This window comes from Sturnira hondurensis, unplaced genomic scaffold, assembly GCF_014824575.4.
Source record: "Sturnira hondurensis isolate 20B ecotype Veracruz unplaced genomic scaffold, ASM1482457v3 Scaffold0001509, whole genome shotgun sequence".
NCBI classification, from domain to species: domain Eukaryota; kingdom Metazoa; phylum Chordata; class Mammalia; order Chiroptera; family Phyllostomidae; genus Sturnira; species Sturnira hondurensis.
Window position 1 is genome coordinate 299,266 of NW_028074140.1, and position 22,784 is coordinate 322,049.

Here is a 22,784-nt window from a genome sequence, read left to right on the forward strand (position 1 = left end):
CCCAGAACCTTCCTTGGGTGAGGCAACCCTCATTCACTTCCCACTGCTCAGAATGCCTGTCCTTGACTTTCCAGATGATCCTACTAAGCTAAAGCCCTTGGCTCAGAGTTAAAACTGTACAAACTAACCAGTCTGCAAAGGGTCCCTGTGATGACTGTGTGAAAGGCTGAGCTGGAAGATGGAAAATCTGGTCTAAGCTCCCAACTGGATTCACAAGTCAGCCTGCACTCAAAGGCCCCTAATGTAACGTCTCTGCCTCCTGCAGTTTCAGTTCAGAGAGGCTTGTGCCCTCAGCTCAGCTACTGCATACCCAGCACCATTCCCGAGCTGCCCAGCCTAGTCTGGAACAGGTTTTGAAGACAGAAGAAATACAGTGTAATTAAAGTGTCAAACCGAGGAAAAGGAGGCCTGGAAAAAGGGCAGCGGAAGAGTGAGCACTGCTGACTGGCTTACCCTTCCCTGACTCAGTCCTCCCAACCACCTTAGGGGTATGTGTCGTTACCCCCATTTCATAAATGAGGCATGGAGTTCAATAACTTGCCCCAAGGCAGACTTGAGGTTGGCCCCCAGACATAGCAAATATGATGACTGCTAAAGTGCTTAGCATGGCTTCCTGAACAGAGGGGCTCACTCAGGGCTGGGGGGGTGGGGGATACAGCCAGCTAGACATAGCAACCAAATTATTTCCAGCCCCAAGAATATAAACTCCCTTGATGTCAACTGGGACAGAATTCTGAAGTGAAAGTAACATCAGACTTAATTGTCAGACACAATAAGGAGAGAGACATTACCACTTCCAGCTTGCTTTTGGGGACCCGGCAAATGCAGTTTGTCCCAAAATTGGTGTCCCGTGTCTGAATGCACCGCAGGCAGCATAAGTTCTCATACCCCTGCTTTTTCCACTTTGCAATCAGGTTTTTATCCGCATAGCCTTCTTTAATACAGTATTCATACAGTTCTGTCAAAAAGATGGGGAAAGGGCATCAAACCATGATGTAACAAAGCTTGCCCCACCCCTAGCCCATCACTACTCTTCATCAGAGTATCCAACATTGGCTCCTTCCCCCCTTTCTAGTGGTAAAAAAAATCATGAAACTTGCTGGGGTTGCAAGAATAGAGCCATTACTTAAATTAGATCTCAAAGCTACTCAAGTTGGAAAGGCCACCAGAGAATCTAGCCAACTACCTCTGCTTATGGCTTTCCGCTTGTAGAAGAGGTCAAAGATATAGCGGGTCTTCTGGTGGTGGATCCTGAAGATAGGCCACAGGGACTCCACTTTCCTCTTTCCCTCATGAGGTTCTGTTTCAGCTGGGGAGAAAAAGGTACGCGTTCATTGTTTGCCAGGTAGGGTTACTCAGCACAGGCTGTAGTGTTTTTGTTTTAAATGACTAGGAATAAAGAATATATCCTACTTTGTACCCACTAAGGTGGCTACAATCAAAATGACAATAAAAAAATAAAGACACAACAACACATAGTGAGGATGTGGAAAAATCAGAATCCTCGTTTGCTGCTGGCAGGAACGTGGAAGGGTGTGGCTGCTGTGAAAACCAGTCCAGCAGGTCTTCAGGGCGCAGAAGAGTTACCACGTGACTCAGCAATGCTACTCCTGGGTGTATACTCAAGAGAAGTAGAAGCACACACACACAAAAAGTAGAAACAACCCCAGTGCCCACCAACTGATAAATAGATAAAATGTAAACTTGCCATACAATGGAATATAATTAGGTTATAAAAAGGAATGAAGTGCTGATGCATGCTACAACATGGATGAACCTTGAAAACATTACGCTAAGAAACTAGCCCCGAAAGCCCACCTACTGTATGATTTTTTCTTTGGAGACAGAAAGTGGATTACTGATTGCTGAGAACTGGGGGATGTGGAGGGGGAGGGTGACTACTAAAAGGTATGCAATTTCTTTTCCAGGGTGATAAAATGTAATATTGATTATGGTGATGGTTGCTCAACTATGTGAATATACTAAACACCCCTTACTTTAATACTCTGAAAGGGCAAATTTTACATTATGTGTAAAAAAATAAAGCAAAAAGAGTAAGCCACATGATTTAAACATAATTGTTCTAATTTTAAAATGCCTTTTAAATTAGATACATTAGAAATCAAAGATTTTGAAAAATAAGTCAAAGATAACCTCTATTTAATGCCCTGATCTTTATCCTTCCAGACGTATTCCTACAGTATAATAATTTCTCAACATAATTTTGGGCTCACTGATGGGCATCCTAATCATCTTTAAGGTACCTCTAACTTCATTTCCCAACCACAGTCCTTTAGAGATAAAAGGAAAAAAACAAGTCTGAAAGTTCCCAGCGTGGCAGGCTGCAGGAAGTAACTGCTCCATCAGTGTACACAGGGTCGGGCGGCAGACTGCACCTGCCACAGGCAATCTGGCAGGCACAAGCTGATCTCTGCCTACCACCTCCTCTTGGTTTATAGGGCAAAGAAAAAAAGGTAAGGAATGGTTAAAACAAACAAATACTATAAAACAAACTATACTTCTATTTCTCCAACTTTGAGGCTGTTTTATTACCTAGGATTTGTAATTCAGCTCAACAAACTGGTTTCTGTGATTGAACCAAAAGGCAGGTGTTGAGGATGCAGCAAGGAAGTGTGCCCACTGTAGGCCAGGCCCTGCTCTGGGAGCCTGTGACACAGTAGTGAGGAAGACAGAGAAGTCCCAGGGCTTTGTTCCAGAGGAGGGAAGCAGATCAATACCTGGTGGTAAGTGGTAATGGCCACAGAGAAAAAGAAAACATGTGAGGGGACGGGCAAGTGGGGAAAGGAGGGACATTTTACGTGGGTGATATAAGAAAGCACGAAGGAGACATCTGATCAGATACCTTAAGAAACAAGGGGGGGGTGGCTGGGAGGTGGGCAAAATGGGTGAAGGTATCAAAAACTACAAACTTCTAGCTCTGGTTGGTGTAGCTCAGTGGATTGAGCATGGGCCTGCAAACCACACGATTGAGGTTGGTTCCCAGTCAGGGCACATGCCTGGGTTGCAGGCCAGTTCCCAGCAGGGGACACACCAGAGGCAACCATGCATTGATGTTTCTCTCCTTCTCTCCTTCCTTTCCTCTCTAAAAATAATAAAATCTAAAAAAAAATTTTTTAAAAAGTACAAACTTCTAGTTATAAATGAGTCCTGAGGATGTAATGTGCAGTGTGGAGACGACAGTTAGCAATACTGCACTGTACATTTGAAAGCTGCTAGGAGAGTTTATCTCAAACGTTCTTATCTCTCTCTCTCTCTCTCTCACACACACAAACACACACACACACACACAAAATGAAACTGAGGAGATGGATAATTATTAATACTAAATATATCGTGGTAATCATTTTGCAGTATAGGTATACATGTATCAAATCATGTTGTACAACTAAAGCCAATGTTTTATGTTAATAGTATCTGAATTAAAAAAAAAAAAAGAATAATGAAGGCAAACATGCTTGAGAGACAGAGCCAACTGCAACACAAAGGCCCCGAGGCAGGACTGTACCTCGGGATCAAACAGTAGAGTGGCTGGGGCGTTGGAAGGTAAGGGAGGGAGAGGTAGGTGATGGAGGTCAAGAGCTGGGAATGAGAGTATGTTTGACGTAGAAGGCCACAGGACATGAGGAGGTGAACCACTGGAGGGTCCTGAGCAGACACTAGTTACAATGTGACTATGAACTTAAAATCATCACCCTGGCTACCCTGTGGAGAAGACTGTAGGGAGAGAAGGAGGAGGCTATTACAGTAATCCAGATGAGAGGTAAGGGCAGCTTGACCCAGGTGGTAGGGGTGGACGGGATAAAAGGAGTCAGCTTTTAAGGCCCTGGCTGGTGTAGCTCAGTGGATTGAGTGTGGGCCTACGAACCAGACGATCGCGGTTCGATTTCCAGTCAGGGCACATGCCTGGGTTGCAGGCCAGTTCCCAGCAGGGGACGCACGAGAGGCTACCATACATCGATATTTCTCTCCTTTCCTTCTTCTCTAAAGATAAATAAAATCTTTAAAAAAAGGTTAAAAACAACAAAAAAAGTCAGATTTTAGATACATGAACTTTCTAAGATTTCACTATAATTTCAAATATACACAAAAGTTTATTGAACTCCCAAGTATTTATCACTCAACTTCAAGAATTACTAATAGCTAGTTTAATTTTGTCCTGTTCTCCCCATTTTTTTAAAAAAAAGACACACTGCAGTTTATCTTTTTAATATGTAAATTTTTTTTATTTACTTATTTTTAGAGAGAGGGGAAGGGAGGGGAAAGGAGAGGGAGAAAAACATTGATCAGTTGCCTCTTATATGTCCCCAACCAGAGACCTGGCTTTCAACCCAGGCATGTGCCCTGACTGGGAATTAAACTGGCAAACTTTTGGTTTGTGGGACAATACCTAACCCACTGGGCTACACCAGTGAGGGTTGCAGGCCAGCTCCCAGTTAGGGCCTGTTGTCCCCACTTTTGGGAATGGGGGGATAGGAGTATTTTAAAATGAATCTCAAATATCGAGCAATGTGTTCATAAATGCATATGTGTCTCTACATACTAATGTCTGTAATGCCAATATCCAATCCAATAAAACCAATCATTATTCCTTGTTAGGATCCCATATTTAGCCCATGCTCAATTTTCACTGATTGCCTCAAAAATAACTCACAATTATGTGTCTGAATTAAGATCTAAACAACATCCAGATGTTGCATTTGGTTGATTTGTCTCAAGTCTTATTTATCTGTAACAATTTTCCCTCTCTATTTTGCCACCCTTTGTAGGAATCTAGGTGTCTTCGATGCTCATATAGTAAGTAATAAAAGGAAGAGGGGAGTGAAGGACAACTTCATAGTTTGTGGCCTGAGAAGGGAAGCATCTTTGGGGTGGGTGAATGAGGATTTAGTTCTGGACATGTTAAGTTTGACAAGTTTTTAGATACCTACATGGGGCCATCCAATAGGCCACCAGTATAGAGTCTAGTGGGGAGTCAAGGCTAGAGACGTCATTTGGTCACCTGGGTAGAGAGTGCAGAAAGCAATGTGGTTAGATGAGACCACTGGCGGAGAGCAGGGGCATGGAGCTCCTTAAGATGACATCTTGGAAGTGGAACATTCCTACACTTTTGAATTTTTGCTCAATCTTTTAATCATAGCATAATGCATTTAAAAAATTTCCTTTTGGGTCCATTTTGACAAGATCACATGAACATTTTTGGATATTTTGTATAGGTTCACACAAAAGTAGAAGACAGCTTTCAGTGGGCAATGCAAAGTTCTGTCACTATGAGAATATGAAGAGGCCAGAGGTAGGGGACATCATGCCATGGTCTAGACTTAGGTTTTTGTCTCTGCTAATGCCACAAACTGCTAATTTCAAAACCTGGGCAAGAAGCCCTGACCAGTGTGGCTCAGTTGTTTGGGTGTCATCTTGGCAAAGCAAAGGGTTGCTGGTTTAATTCCCAGTCAGGGCACATGCCTGGGTTGAGGGTTCGGTGCCTCGTCAGGGCACGTATGAGAGGCAACCAATTAATGTTTCTCTCTTACATCAATGTTCCTCTCCCTCTTTATCCTTCCCTTCGCCTTTCTCTAAAAATAAATCAGTTACAATAAAACAAAACTCCTTCTGGGCAACAATTCTTTTAAAGTTCTATTCTTAAAAAGTCTAATTAAGTGTTTATTATGCAAGTGTTAACTATACTCAATTTTCAACTGGTTTATAATTTTTTTAAATTCTCACTTGAGGATATGTTTTATTGATTTTTTTTTTAAAGAGAGAGAAGTGGGTGGGAGTAGGCGGGGAGAGAGAGGAGGGAAAAAAACATCAATCAGTTGCCTCCCACATGCGCCCTGACTGAGAACTGAACCCGCAAGAACAAGATGACGCCCCAACTAACAGCCTCCCGGCCAGGGCTTCAACTACTTTAAAGTCCTTATAAAACCAAGTTATTTTCAAGTCCTGGTTACAGTCCATAGACACAATGCCTTTATCAATCCCCATAGAACCCCCTGCCACACATAATTTCCCCCACCTCTGCCCTTCAGTCTCCATTATCAGGCCATCTTTGGAGGAACTTATAGGGCAAGAGTGGCTACACAAAAACTTAAATAATGAGCTAAGAGACATATGAAGAGACAAGAAGTTGTGTTGAAATCTTCCCTTCTAAGATAAACAGTTGACACTGCTTCAGTAAGTGTGAATTGTTCTATAAATGGTCCTCAGATCAAGACAACAGGTGTAGAAATGCCACTGGCTTTAGACCTCTCTGTGGCAAAGGCCATACAGGGGTCTTCATAGCCTAAAAGCATGGCCACAGATTCCACAGGTAAAACTTGCACTGGCTGCCCTGACTGGTGTGACTCCAGTGCTGGCCTGTAGACCGAAGCGTTGCCAGTTTGGTTCCCAGTCTGATGCCTGGTTGGGACGCATGCCTGGGTGGTGGGCCAGGTACCAGTTGGGGGTGTGCAAGAGGCAACTTATTGAAGTTTCTCTTGCACACCAGTGTTTCTCTCCCTCTCTTCCCCTCTCTGAAAATAAGTAAAATAAAAGAAAACTGTTACTAAAACAAACTTGCACTGGAAGCTGGCAGCCCCAGCCAGGCTAAAGGTAGGCTTTGTTTGGCTCCTCCCACAAAATTTTTTAAATCTGAATTTTAAATTAAACAGTTTACATAAAACAGCTGGATTTCCTGCTTCTCTTGGGAGAAAAAAAATGTAGCAAATTGGGCAATACTCAGGCTGCATTCAGTACGGTAAAATGGGCTCAGAAGGAACAGCTTCTGGCCCTCTTCAGTCTGCCACACTCCCAGAGCTCCCTATGGTTCCCAACACTGAAGCCAAGTCTGGTACCACCTGCCACCTACTCTGTTTTCTTTATAGTGGAAGTAAGAGTAAACTGGACAAGTGAAGAAATGCTGAAGGGCTAACGGTTAAGTAAAAATGGGAGAAACAATACTTCTTTTTTAAAAATATATATTTTTTAAAGATTTTATTTATTTATCTTTAGAGGGGAAGGGAAGGAGAGAGGGAGAGAAATATCAATGTATGGTTGGTCACCTCTCATGCATCCCCTGCTGGGAACTGGCCTGCAACCCAGGCATGTGCCCTGACTAGGAATCGAACCACGGTCCTTTGGTTCTAGGCCTGCGCTAAATCCACTGAGCTACACCAGCCAGGGCAGCAGAATTCTTCTTTTGGAGGTGAAGAAGATCACACATGTTTAAATACTCTCCCCGCAAAAGTCATCCATTAAGAAAGGAAGACTTATTTTTAAGGACTCACAAAACCTCACCTACTATAGTACTCTCCAAGTCCCTTTATTTTGAACAAGGATCTATTTGGGGAAGAAATCTCTCAGCCCAAAATGATCTTGATTACTTTAAGTTTTGGAATTTAATAGAGGTTTTGGAAAAAGAGGCAAAGTAATTTAACATTGATTTAGTAATTACTGCTGAAGTATAACTCCACAGTAACAATGGTTAGTTACCTCAAACTTAAAAAAATCACTTTAAAAAGCAATTTAAGCCCTGGTGTGGTGGCTCAATTAGTTGAAGCATTGTCTCATATACTGAAAGGGTGTGGGTACATAAACAGGTTGGGGGTTCGACCCCCTAGTTGGGGTGCATTCAAGAGGCAACTGATCAATGTTTCTCTTTCATATCAATGATTCTCTTTTTCTCTCCCCTCCTCTCTAAAACCAATAAACATATCCTTGGGTGAGGATTTTTTAAAAAAGGCAATTTAATAAAGGGTTACATGGGTAATCATATGAGGCCAACAGATACTTGTGGCTTCTAATAAACTTTCCAAAAACAGTACACTACACTGATTTGAAAGTGCAAGATTATACATTTAAAGGGAAGTGAAGATGGTGCATTTTAGAAACCTGGTAGATGATGCAAAAACAAAGACGATGAAAAGATTGTCAGAAACCCATAAGGAAAAATCTGAATAAAAATGTTTCAGAAAAAAGTGAAAATAACAGGGCTTTCCAAATAAATACATTTTGTATAATTTTAAATATACACCCAACCCCAAATAGTAAGTAATTACAGGCAAACTACTTGTTCTATATTCCCTAAAATTTATATATGCAAATTGGCCCCAAAATGTTCTTGAGGCCCTTTTCATTAGTGTTATCTTACTTTTTGGCACTTATTCTATTCCTGTGAATCAATAAGCAAACAAAATATGTCAGTGTCAGGCGGCCACACTAGTGCCGTCTCTTTGCATTTAGACATACATTTATGCCTGGCCCATAGAAGCATCCAATGACCCTTGGATGCAGCCCCCAAGACAGGAACTCCCCTACTCACCTTCTCTCATCTTTTGATCTAACTCATCCAGTGTTGGTTCGATCAACTCCCAGCCATCTGGGGGAGCTTTCCGGCTTCTTTTGACTTTAGGCATTTTCTCCACAAGATAATTTGCAAAGATCTGGGAGGAAAAATTAAGTAAATTAGTTTCGGAATCTCAGCTACCCAAAGGCCCTCACCAGCCTCCACTGTGGGGCACATTCACTTCTCTAACACTGTTACTGCATCTGTAAAATGGGGTTACAGAACCTACATTATAGAGTCATTGTGAAGATATAACTATAATTGTATGTAACATGCCTGGCTTTTAATGAGAGTTTAATAGGTTTTTGCTGTTGTCATTAATTACTGACACTAACTATTAGCCTGGACCTGTACTGGATATTGGGAATACAGAACAAAGAATAAAATATAACCTCTGTCCTTGAGAAGGTGACAATCTAGGAAGGAGATAGAAAGCAAAAAAGCAAATACAATGTGAAAACTATGGAAGGAGCTGAAAGGATGAGCATTTAAAAAGGGAAAAAGACCACGTAAAACCAAAGTACCTTAGGGCTGTTTCCCAAGATTGTAACTGAACGATCTCTGGTCTCTTCAGTTACAGGCTCAGGTTCTTGTCCAGCTCTACCAAATACTCTGTGACTTTGGGAAGTCACATTCTCTCTCTGGTCCTCAGTCTCATCTGTAAAGTGAGGGTGGTGGATTAGCTGGATTGCCAAGGTCTCTTTAATCCTCATCCAAGGATATGCTTTCATTGATTTGAGGGGGGACGGGAGAGGAACATCGATTGCCTCTCATACATGCCCCAATAGTGGATTGAACCCAAAACCTAAGTATATGTGCTCAAACCGGGAATCAAACCTACAATTGTTTTGGTGCACAGGACAATGTTCCAATCAACTGAACCACCTGATAAGGGTGCCAAGGTCTCTTTTTAAACTCAATAAACATACAACCCAGAGACAAATCATGTAAAGCCCATATAATAGTCCAGCCCATATGGAAACAACTGTACTTAAACACAACAACAAGAACTAAAACAACAACAAAAACTAGTCCAGCCCAAATGCAAATAGAAAATAATTTTTCTCAAACCTCATAGCGTTTTCTAGTTGGCAGAGAACTTAGGTTATCTTTCATGGCTAAGATAGCAAACTACTGCCCTGGATGGTGTAGCTCAGTGGATTGGGTGAGGGCCTGCGAACCAGACGATCGCAGTTCGATTCCCAGTCAAGGCACATGCCTGGGTTGCAGGCCAGTTCCCGGCAGGGGACGCATGAGAGGTAACCAACCATACATTGATATTTCTCTCCCTCTCTCCTTCCCTTCCCCTCTAAAGATAAATAAATAAAATCTTAAAAAGAAAATAAAAAAAAAAGATAGCAGACTCCTCTCCTCTCTCCCTCATTCAGCCCCTCCCTTCCGTAGGACGCAAGGCAGTTTACAAAGTACCTACAACTTTCACAGCTTCCTTTCACGAATTCTCCATAACAACCATACAGATAAGGAGTTAAACTCCAGATGGTAAAGTCAAGGTTCCACAGCTGGGAACTGGCACCGTCTGACTCTCCCTGGGGTCTCCTGACTCCCAAATCAGTAGTCTTTGCACTTGTCTCCCCTACGTTTAAGATAGAGATGGACGGAATCTGGTTCCTGCCTCATCGCGCAAGGACTGGGAATACAAGGACACAAGAATAACCATTCTGCTGTCACCCAGGGAAATTCGAGGGCCCTGGCCCAGCCTTGGAGTCGAGAGAAGACCTCCCAGGAGAGGTACAGGTAGGAGGTAAACTAGATCAAGAGATATAATAGAGGCAGTAGAGCTCGGGAGAGGCGTCGAGTGGGAAGGCTTTCGGAGGAAAAGAGGAAAGACATTATATCCAGGACTGGAATAAAGGCTTAAATATAGACGGACGGCATCTGAACCAGGCTTACAACAAGCAGTTTGTTGGAAGACGTACTCGGCAGAAAAAACAGCGAGTATGGGAGCGAGGAGAGACAGAAACAAGAGAAGCCCCAAGTCTCCCAACCCCTCTGCAAAACGACCGAGGGGCCGCCTCCTCTCTGGATCTCACTCCGACCTCCCGTTCTAGAGGCCCGGACCCACCCCAGTCCAGCCGCTTAGATCGCTCTTTGGGCCAGCGCAGACCTCCAATATCTGGCCCCAGCCATTACCAACGTACTCGAGAAAAAGATTTAAGACACCCACCGGAACCTTTAACGCCGCCGGCCGCCGCTTCTTTTTCCACTGCTTCCGCTTCCCAGGTGATCCCCCTCAGGATGAGGTCCTTGCGGAGCCCCGCCCCACAATGCCCAAATATTGCGTCATCTTAGGTGTCCGCAGCTCGGCCAGTATAGAATATTAGAATCATTGTTGCCTTTTTATCTTTATTTTCCAGGGGTTGACCAGCCGAGATACCCGTCTCCCCAGGAGGGGCGACTGGAGGTGCTGTTGCCCGGCAACACGCGTGAGAGCCTGGAATCAGGCGGCGCGTGGGACAGCTTAGCTCCGTGTGCCGGCTTCCCTGTGTTTACCAGTCCCCGCGGCGGCTCCGGGGGCGGCGGCGACGGCGTGCTGTAGGGACTGGGCTGGACGGAAGGCGTCCATCCCCAGGTATTTCCGGTTCCGGTGTCAGTGCAAGGCGCCGCCGCCGCCGCCGCCGCCGCCGCCGGAGTCGCGATGCCTAAAGGAGGTGAGGGGCGGGCGCGCGTGGCCGGAGGGCCTCGAGGGGTGGCTGGAGTCTGGTTCCTGCTGCCCACTGAGCCCGCGGCCGTCTCGGATTGCGGCGCAGAGGGAGGATGTCCGTGCCGGTTGAGAGCCAAGATTGGGCCTCGACGCCTAATTGTCTCGATGGGGAGAGGACCATCGTGGCCTCGAGCCCACTCCCTTGGGGGTCTGAGGGAACTCGGAGGCTCCGGGTTTTCGCCGACGCACAAGGCCAGATATAGGGCGCGCTTCTCCTGGAATGGGGGAGTTCGGAGCTTTCTTCATTGTAGACTCGCCGTGGACTGAGTCACCGCGTCCCGCGCCTGTGCAGGGCCCACCTGCTTCGCGTGTAAATCGTGGGCCCTCTCGGGCCCTGGGCGAGGCAGGCCTGCTGGATGAGACGAGCCCCATGATGCTCTTGAGCGTTGGAGACAGCTTTGAGTGCCATATTCAGCATCGGCTTGATGCGTGCCTTTGAGCCAGGCGCTTAATCTCCCGGTGTCTCGGTTTTCTCATTTGCTGACGGGGGTAATGATTGTACTTACCTCATAGTACTTACCTGATGCTATACTTTAAACTAGGTAATTCACGTGGAGCGCGCAATACAGTGAGGGGCAGCCAGGTGCCTAGTAAGCGTTAGCTATTGTTATTTGTTAGACTTTTTCACTTCCTTGGCCAAGGAGGTAAAGAGTCTATGGTTTCCCAGTACGTTGTCGACCCTCCTCCATCCTCTTTCTTGTAAGTCACTAGTTCTCGATTGAAGTCCATCCTGTGGCTTTGACAAGTTATTTAACGTCTTCCAGCTTGTTTTCCTGATCTGAAACACCTGGCTGATAACCCTGAGGTTGGAGAGTTGGAGTCAGGGGTCCTAAAATGATAGCACCTGAGGTGCCTGGTTAGCTCCTGGCACAGAACATATGTTCAGTTCATATTGGTAGATCATATGTTATGTTGGTTGGAGTGTATCCACCCACAGGAAAATCCACTTGGAGCTTTTTCAAATAAGTGACTTCTTGACTCTAGTTCCGGAGACAGTTGCCTTTATAGAGCTGTATCTATTTAAACCTAGCTACTTTCTTGTTTGTTCTGTGGTAGGAAGAGCCATGTCTCTATATTCCTTAGTCTTCTGCACAAAGAGGATACTAAGTGAGCCCTTCTGACTCCAGAATTCTGGCTGTTGGAGATACTTTGAACTACAGTTGGAGGTTAGTTAGAAAGTCCTAGAATTGAACTCTTAGTTAAATGATACGGCTTTTTGACCTGTGAAAAGCTTTCTATGTAAACAAGATTTATATTTCTTGATTGTGTTAATTTGCTTCAAAAGTAAAAAACGTGAAGATGTTAAGGTATCAAATTCTCCATGAGCAAAAGACCAAATTTATTTCCATTCTATAACTGAAGCATTTTTAAAGGCTTCTGATAAAAGTTATTATAGACCAAACTAAGGTCAGCACCCCACAGTCAAGTGTGCAGGATAGGAGCCTGTTATAGCCAATTTTGAGTTGTTGCTATTGCCTGGAATATTAAGGGGGCAAGAAAGGTGTTGGTTTCTTAAAATGGCAAGCTTGATCTCTCACAATAGGACATTCATGAGCGTATACTGAGATACTCTTGGGAACCAAGGTAGTCATTAAAAGAGGGTGGTGTACTTTGTAGCAGCCCAATTATGGCTCTGCAGCTGCTGTCTAGGAAATCAGGGGAGGCCAGTATCTTTGTTACTGTCTTTGGCATTCAGAGCAGCTCTGGTTGTCTCCTCTGCTACCAATAAGAGCCTTACTGCAAGTCAGGTGCACCATAGTTCTCAGGAAACGCAGGGATGGGTCAAGACCACAGCCATGCCAGTGTCCTCTGGGACCAGCAGAAGGGGTGCCACCTTGCTATAAAACTGACAGATGGCTTTAGTAGGGGTCAGTCTATAAAACTGATACTCCCAGATGAACTTGAATTGCTAGTCATATTTTTAACTCTAACTCTTAGGCATTAGTCAGGTTTATTTTCAACTTTATGTTTCTTATTCTAAGCACAAGAAAGTTTTCCCCAATAGGTTTTAAGTTTTCTCTTTCTATCATACCACTTAGGTGAACATGAAGTATTTGGCTGGGCAAAAAGGTTGTTTTTTTCTGTACAGTGGCTCTAGTAGTGCTTAGTTGTTTTTAACTTCATTCAAAACAATTTTTCTATGATTGTATTGTGACAGCTGTAATAGCACTGAGCATTTTTTAAAACATTAAAACTGATGAATTTTGTGCAGCCATTTGAATATTGAAGATGGAAGAAGATACACATTTTCAGCATATTATTATTATTTCTAGAAAGGTGAAAACAGCTGAAATGCAAAAAAAGATTTGTGCAGTGTACAGAGAACGTGCTGTGACTGATTAAATATGTCAAAAGTGGTTTGTGAAGTTTCTTGGTACTATTGACATTTTGGCCAAATAATTCTTTGCTGTGGGGCTGTATAAGACAGCTGTATAAGACATTGGAAGGTATTTAGCAGCACTCCTGGCCTTTACCCACTAGAAGCCACTAGTGGGCGATAGCCGACATACTCAAAATATCTAAATCAATAAAGTTATTGATGATAATGAAAAATGTGTCTTTTATGGAAAAAAACTAAATAGACTTTTTGGCTAACCTAATATTTTGCGTTCCCTGACATGTGTCATAAATCACCTATGTGACTTTGTTTCCTTCTCCTGCCCCAAATACTGTATAGAGAGAAAAGTGACAATCAGAACAAAGATTTTTATAATGTTTATCTCATATCAGGCCCTGTCCCAACAGCTTTAAGTGTATTAAATCCTTCATGACAATGCTATGAGGTAGGGACACATGCAAAAGCCGAGACTCTTAGAGGTTAAATAAAGCTAGTAAGTGGTAGAGCTGAGATTTGAATCCCAAGGTCATACTGCAACATTTGTGTTCCTCACAGCTCTGTTTTGATTTTAAGTCTGCTTGTCTATAAAACGGGACCAGCTGTGACTGTCCTGTACCATAAGTTTGTTTTGCGGATCAAATGAGCCCATGGCTCTGACAATATTTCAAGTAAAAAATTGTAGTGACAGCAGGGATGTGTTTCATATTTTTATGGTTACGTCTGAATCTGCTGTTTGGAATCTAAGGGACCCGGGGATTTAGCCAGTTACTACATGGAATATTCCCTCCCCTGTACCCTCCCCTCAGGTCTTGTTTGTGGGAGACTGAGTCCAGCACATAGTCCGATGTTGCATTAGATGGACATATGTTGCCTCTTTTGTCCTTTTGAACATGTGAGGGTTGGGGAGTATAGGTTGGGTTGTGCTTGGTGAGTGAGGTCTGCAACCTCTGATGAGAGTGTCCTCAGCAGGATACAACCCTCTGGAGCTCAGCAGTCAAGGAAGGTACTTCCTGCCTGCATTCCTAAACTGCCAATCCTCCTGCAGGTAGAAAGGGAGGCCACAAAGGCCGGGCACGGCAGTACACAAGTCCCGAGGAGATCGATGCACAGCTCCAGGCTGAAAAGCAGAAGGCTCGGGTGAGTATGTGCCTGTCTAGGCCATTCCAGTGCCCCAGGGGGGTGGTCTGCCTCTGGCACCCAAAGAAGCCAGGCAAGGATCACCCGTTCTCAGGAAGAATCTACACTTGGAGTTTGGGGGAGCAGCAAGGAATAGGTAGGAGTCTCAGAACAACCAGTGCCAGCCTTCCTTTGATTGGATCAATTACAGCTTTTTTTTTTGTTCACTTAGAAATGGTCGCCTTAGTGTGCCTTCTTGTTCCTGTGTTCCCACCTTCCAGGAGCTCTCCCACGGCCAGGCTCCGCTCATCCCCAGGTTGAGTTCCCAGCACCACCCCTGTCTGCTCTAGCCATGCAAGACTGCTTGCCAAACCCAGCATAACATGATGCCCTGACTTTCCCACAGCCTACCAGACAAAGTAACATTTGTTCTCCCAGACCTTGCTCAATGGCACCTCTTCTCTGACTCTCACTGATGGTACCTACCCTTCCCCTTCCAGTGCAAGCTTAGTAGTTGCCTCTACTCTGTTTCCACAGTGCTTTTTCCAGTCCACTGTTAGGAAACAAAATATTTTTCTGTCGTTGATGTTCCTGTCCCCTACCACATCATTAGATCATCTGCATAAGGGCTGAAGGAGCACAGTCAGGCTGGGGTAGAGGGGCTGTGGTAGAGGGAAGGAGGGCCTGCCTGGTGGTACTGACAACTGAGCAAGATCTTGGAGAATGTGTGGGCCAGCGCTAAAGGGGCAAGGATGTATAGTTTTTGTAAGAGATCTCTTTGGTGGGGAGGCAAGAAAGGTGGAGGGAAGTGGTGTGCCAGGGTTTGTCTTGGAAAGTTGCTGTAGCAGGTCATCTGCATGGGCAGGTTGGATTGACTGGCCTGCCACTGACTGGGAATGGAAGGTGGGGGAGCACTTGCTCAAGAAAGTGAGTATAATTTGGCAGCTGCACCTGGCAGTTGGGGAAGCAAGGTGGGAGCTGAATAGGTCTATGGTTTCTAGCCTCACAGCTGAACCCTTCTGATCCTGGAAGATGTACCTACCCTGAGAAGGGGAACAGGGCCTTTATGGCTGTGTGAGGGGCTTGCTGGACTGTAGGGATGGCTTCTAGGCTGTAGAGTCAAGTGGAGAGGCTGCCTCTGACCCAGGTCCCCCATGGGGGGCCAGGGTCTTAGAGTAGCACCCTTGTCTTCCTTGGTCCCAGTCTTCTCAAGTCTGGAGGTGCTTGGGGCAGGGGTCACAGTCTTGGGGGTTTGTTTTGCATTTTTAGTTCTACAGGTTGTCCATTTCTGAAATAGGAAGAAGAGGAGCAAGGAGAAGAAAGTGGAGATGGGGCTGCAGGTGACCCCAAAAAGGAGAAGAAGTCACTAGATTCAGATGAGAGTGAGGATGAAGATGATGATTACCAGGTACTGAGTTTGGTGGGGGCCTGGGACCTGGACCTACTCATTCAACAAACGTTTATCAAGTGCCTGTTGACTACCAGTGCCAATTTTAGATGCAGACGCAGACCTTGCTCTTAAGGGTTTGTATTCTGGTGGGAGATAGTCAAGTCATATGCTGCTTAACGATGTTTTCATTAATGATGGACCACATTGTTGGTCCCATAAGATTATAATGGAGCTGAAAGTTGCCTACCACCTAGTGACATTATAGCCATTGTAACACTGTGGTGTAACACATTACCCACGTGTTAGTGGTGATGCTGGTGTAAAGAAACCTACTGTACTGTCAGTTATATAAAAGTATATATAGCACATAGAGCCCTGGCTGGTGTGGTTCAGTGGATTGAGTGCCGGCCTGTGAACCAAAGGGTTGCAGGTTTGATTCCCAGTCAGGGTACAAGCCTGGGTTGCGGGCCAGGTCCCCAACAAGGGGCACATTTGAGGCAACTGCACACTGATGTTTTTCTCCCCCTCTTCTCTCCACTTCTCTAAATAAACAAAATCTTTTTTACAAAACGTATATATAGCACATACAATTGCAGTAGAGGGCTATACTATATCTAGGTTTGTGTAAGTATACTTTGTAATATTTGAACAATGATGAAATCATCGTTTCTCAGAATGTGAGAAATGCATCATGATTGTATAGGCGATAAGAGAGTAAATGAACAATATAATTTCAAGTAGTGGACTGTGATTCAGGGTACTTGGAGGGTGTGTGGAGAGGAGGTGACTTTTAAACTGAGATCTCACAACAAGATGAAGTCGGCCATGCACAGTGGTTAAGGCAGCCAGATTAATTAGCAATGCTAAGGCCTTGGGGTGGGAACACCATGAGCATGTGTAAGGAACAGAGGTTGGTGGGACTGTGACTTGGTGGGTAAGAAGTAGAGTGGCTAGGGATGAAGGAGGAGAGTATCCAGGCAAGAATTTATGACATATTATGGTGGTGGTAATGGCAGTACAGAAAAGTGGGCAGATTCAAGCCATATTTTAGAGATAGACTTAGTGGGGTTTGCTGAGGGTTGGGTGAGACGGCTGAGGGAAGAAGGAATGAATAAGGCCATGCTTAGGGCTGTGGGGAGGAGTGGGGTGGGTTGAGGGTGAATCTCAAGTTCTGTTTTAGACATTAATTTTGCAATGTCAGGTATCCAAGTTGAGGGATATATATGCATCTGGATTGGATATAGGTATCTGTAGCTCTGTATGGTGGTCAGATTGAGTGGTGTTCAGCTGTCTTTCTGGTCACTTTATTAAAGAGAATAGATGGAGTTGACAGGGTCTGAAACTGACCAAATCTGCTACATCAAGAACTTGTGCTCTCATTTCTTTGAGCTTCTCCAGGCGTGTGGGAGATGCAGGCTCCAGGTTCTTGGGCCAGCTCTCAAAACCTGTAGATTATGATCTGATGATTCAAATTGTATTTTCCTCCTGTAAGCTTAGATGGCTGGGAATTAGAATTGGTCCTGAGACCATTGTTGGCCTACCCTACTCTGAGGATCCAGCATTGCTTGTTCAGTCAGGTGTGAGATTCTATGGAAAACTGCTTTCGGGGGCTGAGCTTAAAGTGGTGGCATAGTGAGTGTTCTGTGTTGAGAGCTTTTGTGATGGGCTTGAATTTACATCTCATCTGTTGTCTGCTTACTGGTTGGCTTTAGGCAAGGTATTGAATCCTCTGCCTCTGTTGTATCACTTTTGAAAGTGGGTTAAAAATCCCTGGCTGCTGGGACTTAGCATAAGTTGGGCCCTAGTTACATGTACTTGCTCTCCTTGCACCTCCCAGACTGGTGAGGACACTCCTGAGTGCTATTCCCAGTTTGAGACTTTGGGCCAAGCATTGTGTTGAGCTGGGGGTGGCACAGGAGTTTGTCCCCATCCAGATGGACTGTTGGGAGATGTTGGGAGTGGTCTTCAGGGGCTCTGCAGCACCTAAACTTCTCCAACGGTCAGCTTCTTTTCCTATCTTAGCAAAAGCGCAAAGGTGTGGAAGGCCTTATCGACATCGAGAACCCCAACCGAGTGGCACAGACAACCAAAAAGGTCACACAACTGGACCTGGATGGGCCCAAGGAGCTTTCAAGGAGAGAACGGTAACCTCTGCTGCTGGGCCTATTGATGTGGGTACATAGGCCAGGGGCTGACCTGTAGGGGGCTGAGGTATTCACCTCCTTTGAGGCTCTAACTTCCTGGGCTCTGAGGTCTTTACTGGCTACGTGGGGGCTCCAGCTGTGGTATTGATTTCTGTTTCCCGTCATTCCCTAAAGGCTCTGTGGAAGCTTCTTCAAAAACAAAAATCAGAATTTTTAAACTCACCAATAGAAACATAAAAGCAGATTCAGACCTGAGTGTTGCACTTGAAGTAATCCCCAGGGTTGCCTAGGGTTATGCTGTAGTTCCTACCTCTGTGGTAAGGACACTTCCCTTATCCAGCCTGGTATCATCATTTCAACCGTCTATAATGTCATGGCCATGGAGATTGGGAGGGGACTTGGGGCCTGTGGAGTCTAGAAGGTAGCACAGTGTGGGGAGATCCGCTGGCTGCCCCAGCCTTCTCCAAGTCTCAGTTGAAAATAGAGGTATAGATAGCTTCAGCATAGGTTGTGTGAGGATCACAGTCTAGTAACCAAGGGCCTTACACATAACCTGTTTTCCACAAGTAGTATCCTGGCTTTTGATAGACACCAGCTGACATCACAGGACTTACAAGAAGTTGAAGGCCACTGGTGAAAGTGGCCCTGTTTTCTCTTCTGACTAGGCTGCTAGTATTTAAATTCACCTTTATGTGCTGGCTCTGTGGTGGTGTCTGAAAATCCCACAAAATATATGAAAACCCATAAGGCCCATGAGCTTGGGGTGTAATTGGAGGCTGTGATGGACTGTCACTCTCCAATAGCGTCTTTCCCACCAATGTGAAAGGCAGCCTTTGCCACTTCGGCCTTTTGGGTTGTAGAGTGAGAGGCCTGCACCCTGCCTGGCACTTCACTGAGGGGGCCTTGCAGAGCCTTCAGGCAGCTTTGCTTATCATTTCAGGTGCCTCTGTGCCCTGTTCCTCCCTCTCAGGGGAGGATCTGCTGGGCTGACGGGTATTCCCATTTCATCTTTGAAGTGTATTGTACGGTCTTCTGAGCAAGACATCTGTTCATCCGACTTTGGTTGCTGGGTTTCTTTCCCTCCCTGTTGGCCAGGTTCCATGGCTTGTTTTTCATTACACCTCAGCGCTGGGTGCTATGGGGCCTCTGGATGCCAAGTCACTCCCTTCCCCAAGCTCCTACCAGGCAGGACTTCCCTGTCACCTCCAAAATTGGCTCTTCTAAAAACCTGGTGTAAATGAGTCACTCTAATCTCACACCATGGAAGGCACCCTCTCTAGTTCAGAATCTCAATCTTGTTAAGAAGATCTTCAAAGGGAATCCTATAAGGACCCTCACCTCTCTCTACTTGGTGGCAGTCACCTTTGTTCCATGGGAATCCAGTTCTTACTCACACCCCCATCTATGGGGGCTCACTCCCTTGGTGGCAGCTTCATGCACATCTGAGCTGCACTTATTGAGTGGCCGTGTCCGGTTCCCATCTGTGGACACTTGGTTCACTCCTTACACAATGTTTTGAATTGCCTTCCTCCTCCTGGTCATCTTCTCTGGACACACAGTTCACTTGGTTTTGGTTCTTGTTTCTCTGTGGACACCGGATCCTAGTTAGTGACACCCTGCCCATCCCCTCACCACCCCATGGTCCACACTGTGCTAAGGCTTTTCAAAGGTCACTGGTGCTGAGCTCACCCCTATGCTGTGTTTTCCATCTGAGGATGATAAGTACACCTCTTGAACTCCCCTCAGCCCCTTGAGCCTGTTATGCAGAGGTCCAGATCTGTCCCTCTTGTGTGTTTGGTGAGTGTCCATCAAGGAAGGAGGGGGCACATAGAGCCAGGGCACCTCCCCTAACCAGGGTGCTCTCCACCACCTGGGCCCTGGACCTGAGTACTTGGCCCTTATTCTGGCTCCCATATCCAGCTGATAATGGTGGGAAGATGTTCCCTGTGACACTATTTTATCCAAACAGAGAAGAAATCGAGAAGCAGAAAGCAAAAGAACGTTACATGAAAATGCATTTAGCTGGGAAGACAGAGCAAGCCAAGGCTGACCTTGCCCGGCTGGCGATCATTCGAAAACAGCGGGAGGAGGCTGCCAGGAAGAAAGAAGAAGAGAGGAAAGGTAAGTCCTGAGTCACTAGAGCGTTGCCTGACTCTGGTTCTGGGCAGCAAACCCTGTACTTCACTGTCCTGGTTGTGAAATGGGATGGGGTCAGGTTGTTTGGTAGAGGCCTACCCTGAATGTATGCCTGCCTTCCTTACTGTCAGGTGGAAGTGGGCATTCTGCCCTCTCCCCTTCAGGGTTTTAGGAGGGTCCAGCAGAAGCATGGAGTCAGATATGGATTTGACCCTCAGCACTCTCTGTCCATGGCATCTGAGGGAGGTCTCAGGGATGTCCCCAGTGCAGACCTTCAAGTCTGAGAAGTCCCACCAAAGTCTGGTGCCTTGTGTGGCTGGGAGAGCTGTCTGGGGGATTGGGGAGGTAGTGTAGGGTGGGCTGAATTTCATGGTGCAGACTCAGATGAAATCTGGCATGTGTCCCTCTTCTCCCATGTCCTCTCTCCAGTGGGGCCAAAGGTGGTAGAGGACTCCTGTAAGCCAGGTTGGCTGTGGGAGTTCGTCTGGTTTATAGGAGTGTTTGACTCATGTCCTCCTGTCTCCTGGTCTCTAGTACTCCCACATGTGCGACCATGAGAGCCCGTAGGGATCTTGCTATCCTGCCTCCTTACCACATGCAAGGAAATTGAAGCCTAGAAATGGGAAAGCAGTTGCCCAGGGACATTGTTACCACACTTGTTAGATACCTGGTTATCCCAACTCCCTGCTAGCAGCTCTTGCTTCACAAATCCCAAGCAGGAAAGGACTTTCTGTATAACTATTTGAACACTGTTGCTGATTTTAGAGAATTCAAAATCCATGTGGAGAGATTAGAATTATTGGGTCCCGCAGGGGCAGGGGGGTGCTAAGAGTTTCTGTTTGTGTCATGGATTACGTGTTGGTGGGAGGTTAAGGAGTGGCCCCCAAACTCCGCCGATATCTGGACAGTTGGGTTCAGGGGCTTCAGCAGAAATCCTCTCCCTCTGGAGGACAACAGGCTTTTCATCTCCCCAGTGAGTCAGTTGCACAAATGTTTTCTGAGGCCTTTCAGATTTAAGTTTTATGATTCTGGGAGTGGGGATGTATATGTAGAGGGATTTTAATTTACCCATTCCTTTCCTTTCCACCCTCAGCAAAAGATGACGCAACCCTGTCAGGAAAACGAATGCAGTCGCTATCCCTGAATAAGTAGTGTGGCCCAAGGAGGAGATACCAGGGAACTGGGCCACGACGGCCAGGACTGCTGCTGTGTCTGACCCACCCTGTGCCCTGGTGCCGCTGCAGCAGCCCCTCAAGACAAGGAGTCCTTCAAGGCCTGGGGCCTCCTCTTCATCTTGGCACAGAAATTGTTTGGGGGATGGTGGGGGGGGGGGATTCGGGGGAGGGGGCAGCTGCTATCTTTGAGACAGAAAGATGCAGGACAGCATTTCATATGTAACCATTCAAATGTTTTTGCTGTTTTTAGAATTCAGAACCCTTGTTGGGGGTACTTGGGAGGTGGGATAAGAAGAGCTTCCATTTGTCCAGTAGATTGCACGGTAAGGGGTGCTGGTGAGTTTTTGACAGCTGGCCCATCTATGTTGCCTGGGTGCTCACTCAGGGCCTGTGACATGGGAGTCTGTACCCCTGGGTCCCTGAGGGTCAAGGCTTGTCCCATGGCCTCCCCTGTGCAGTTCTCTGCCCCATTCCCTCCCTTCTGGCCAGGGCCTGTTCTTAACCCTATCCACGGATCATTTCAAGAAACTCTGTTTACTGTGCAGCACCCAGACAAACATGTTCCACAAATCCAACTTGTATATTTGGCAGATTAAACTTGACATTATCGTAAATCCTTCTGTGATCCATCGTTGGTCCCCTGTGCCTGGGCCATTTTCATTCAGCAGGGCATGTTGATACTCAAGTCAGGCCTGCCCCACAAGGTTTAGTTGACACCGAGCAGAGTTTGGGGACTGGTTCCCAGGCATCCAAACTGGGGAGACCTTAGGGTATAGGGGTCAACCTCCTCTAACCAAGTAGGGATTTTAGGCCAGAATGGCCAGGGACCTGCTCATATCCACAGCAGGTTGGCATCAGTACTGGATCTCCCTGTCCTGTCTTACAGGTGCCCCTTGGTGGTGACAGCCTCAGGATTTCCGTGCTGAGAGGAAGCATCCCAATAGCCAATACCCACATGACCACCAGGCAACACCCCATTCGGTCTTTATTACCCAGTATGGTGGGGGTGGCAGCAAGGACACGGGCTTAGCAGTCACATGGGTTGCCTGTGGATTTGGCCACACTGCCAGTTCTGCCTCGTGAACAGCAGCGTTCTTTGTATGTGGTCCTCAGAGATCAGTGACTGGGTGCCCAGTAGGGGGGTTTGACCTGAGGTCAGACAGGATTTAGTAGCAGAGATGGAAGCTAGCCCCCGACTCTGAGAGATCTCTATCATACCCCTGGGCTTGAGCATGCTGGAAGTCAACAGCCTTGGGCACCCCAGGAGGGATACCACAGCTGCCAGCATCTAGCTCACCCTGGCCTGCAGAAAGCTCATTGTCTAGATTAAAAAACAAAAACCATGATTTATATAAGTAGGTAACTAAAAAGTATGTGATTATACTTTTATTCAGGGGGTTATAAAAATAACCCCCTGAATAA

The 22,784-nt window shown here is 45.9% G+C and overlaps 2 protein-coding genes across 2 annotated transcripts in view; one reads left to right on the forward strand and one right to left on the reverse strand.

Annotated features, from left to right (window-relative positions):
* The window catches only part of BUD31 (BUD31 spliceosome associated protein), an 11,702-nt gene extending 905 nt beyond the window's left edge, over nucleotides 1-10,797 (reverse strand). The window contains exons 1-5 of the mRNA XM_037028397.1: nucleotides 10,527-10,797; nucleotides 8,866-8,999; nucleotides 8,318-8,438; nucleotides 1,187-1,309; nucleotides 792-958 (exon numbers count right to left, since the gene is read on the reverse strand). Coding sequence (XP_036884292.1) covers nucleotides 792-958; nucleotides 1,187-1,309; nucleotides 8,318-8,411 — 384 coding nt within the window. The 5' untranslated portion in view covers nucleotides 8,412-8,438; nucleotides 8,866-8,999; nucleotides 10,527-10,797. The remainder of the gene's footprint in view (nucleotides 1-791; nucleotides 959-1,186; nucleotides 1,310-8,317; nucleotides 8,439-8,865; nucleotides 9,000-10,526) is intronic.
* Nucleotides 10,798-10,900: 103 nt separating this feature from the next.
* Nucleotides 10,901-22,746, forward strand: PDAP1 (PDGFA associated protein 1). The gene is made up of 6 exons (XM_037028396.1): nucleotides 10,901-11,010; nucleotides 14,447-14,538; nucleotides 15,815-15,925; nucleotides 17,930-18,051; nucleotides 20,021-20,172; nucleotides 21,281-22,746. The coding sequence occupies exons 1-6, from the start codon at nucleotides 10,998-11,000 to the stop codon at nucleotides 21,337-21,339; spliced, it is 549 nt and encodes a 182-aa protein (XP_036884291.1). The 5' UTR covers nucleotides 10,901-10,997; the 3' UTR covers nucleotides 21,340-22,746.
* Nucleotides 22,747-22,784: the final 38 nt, after the last annotated feature.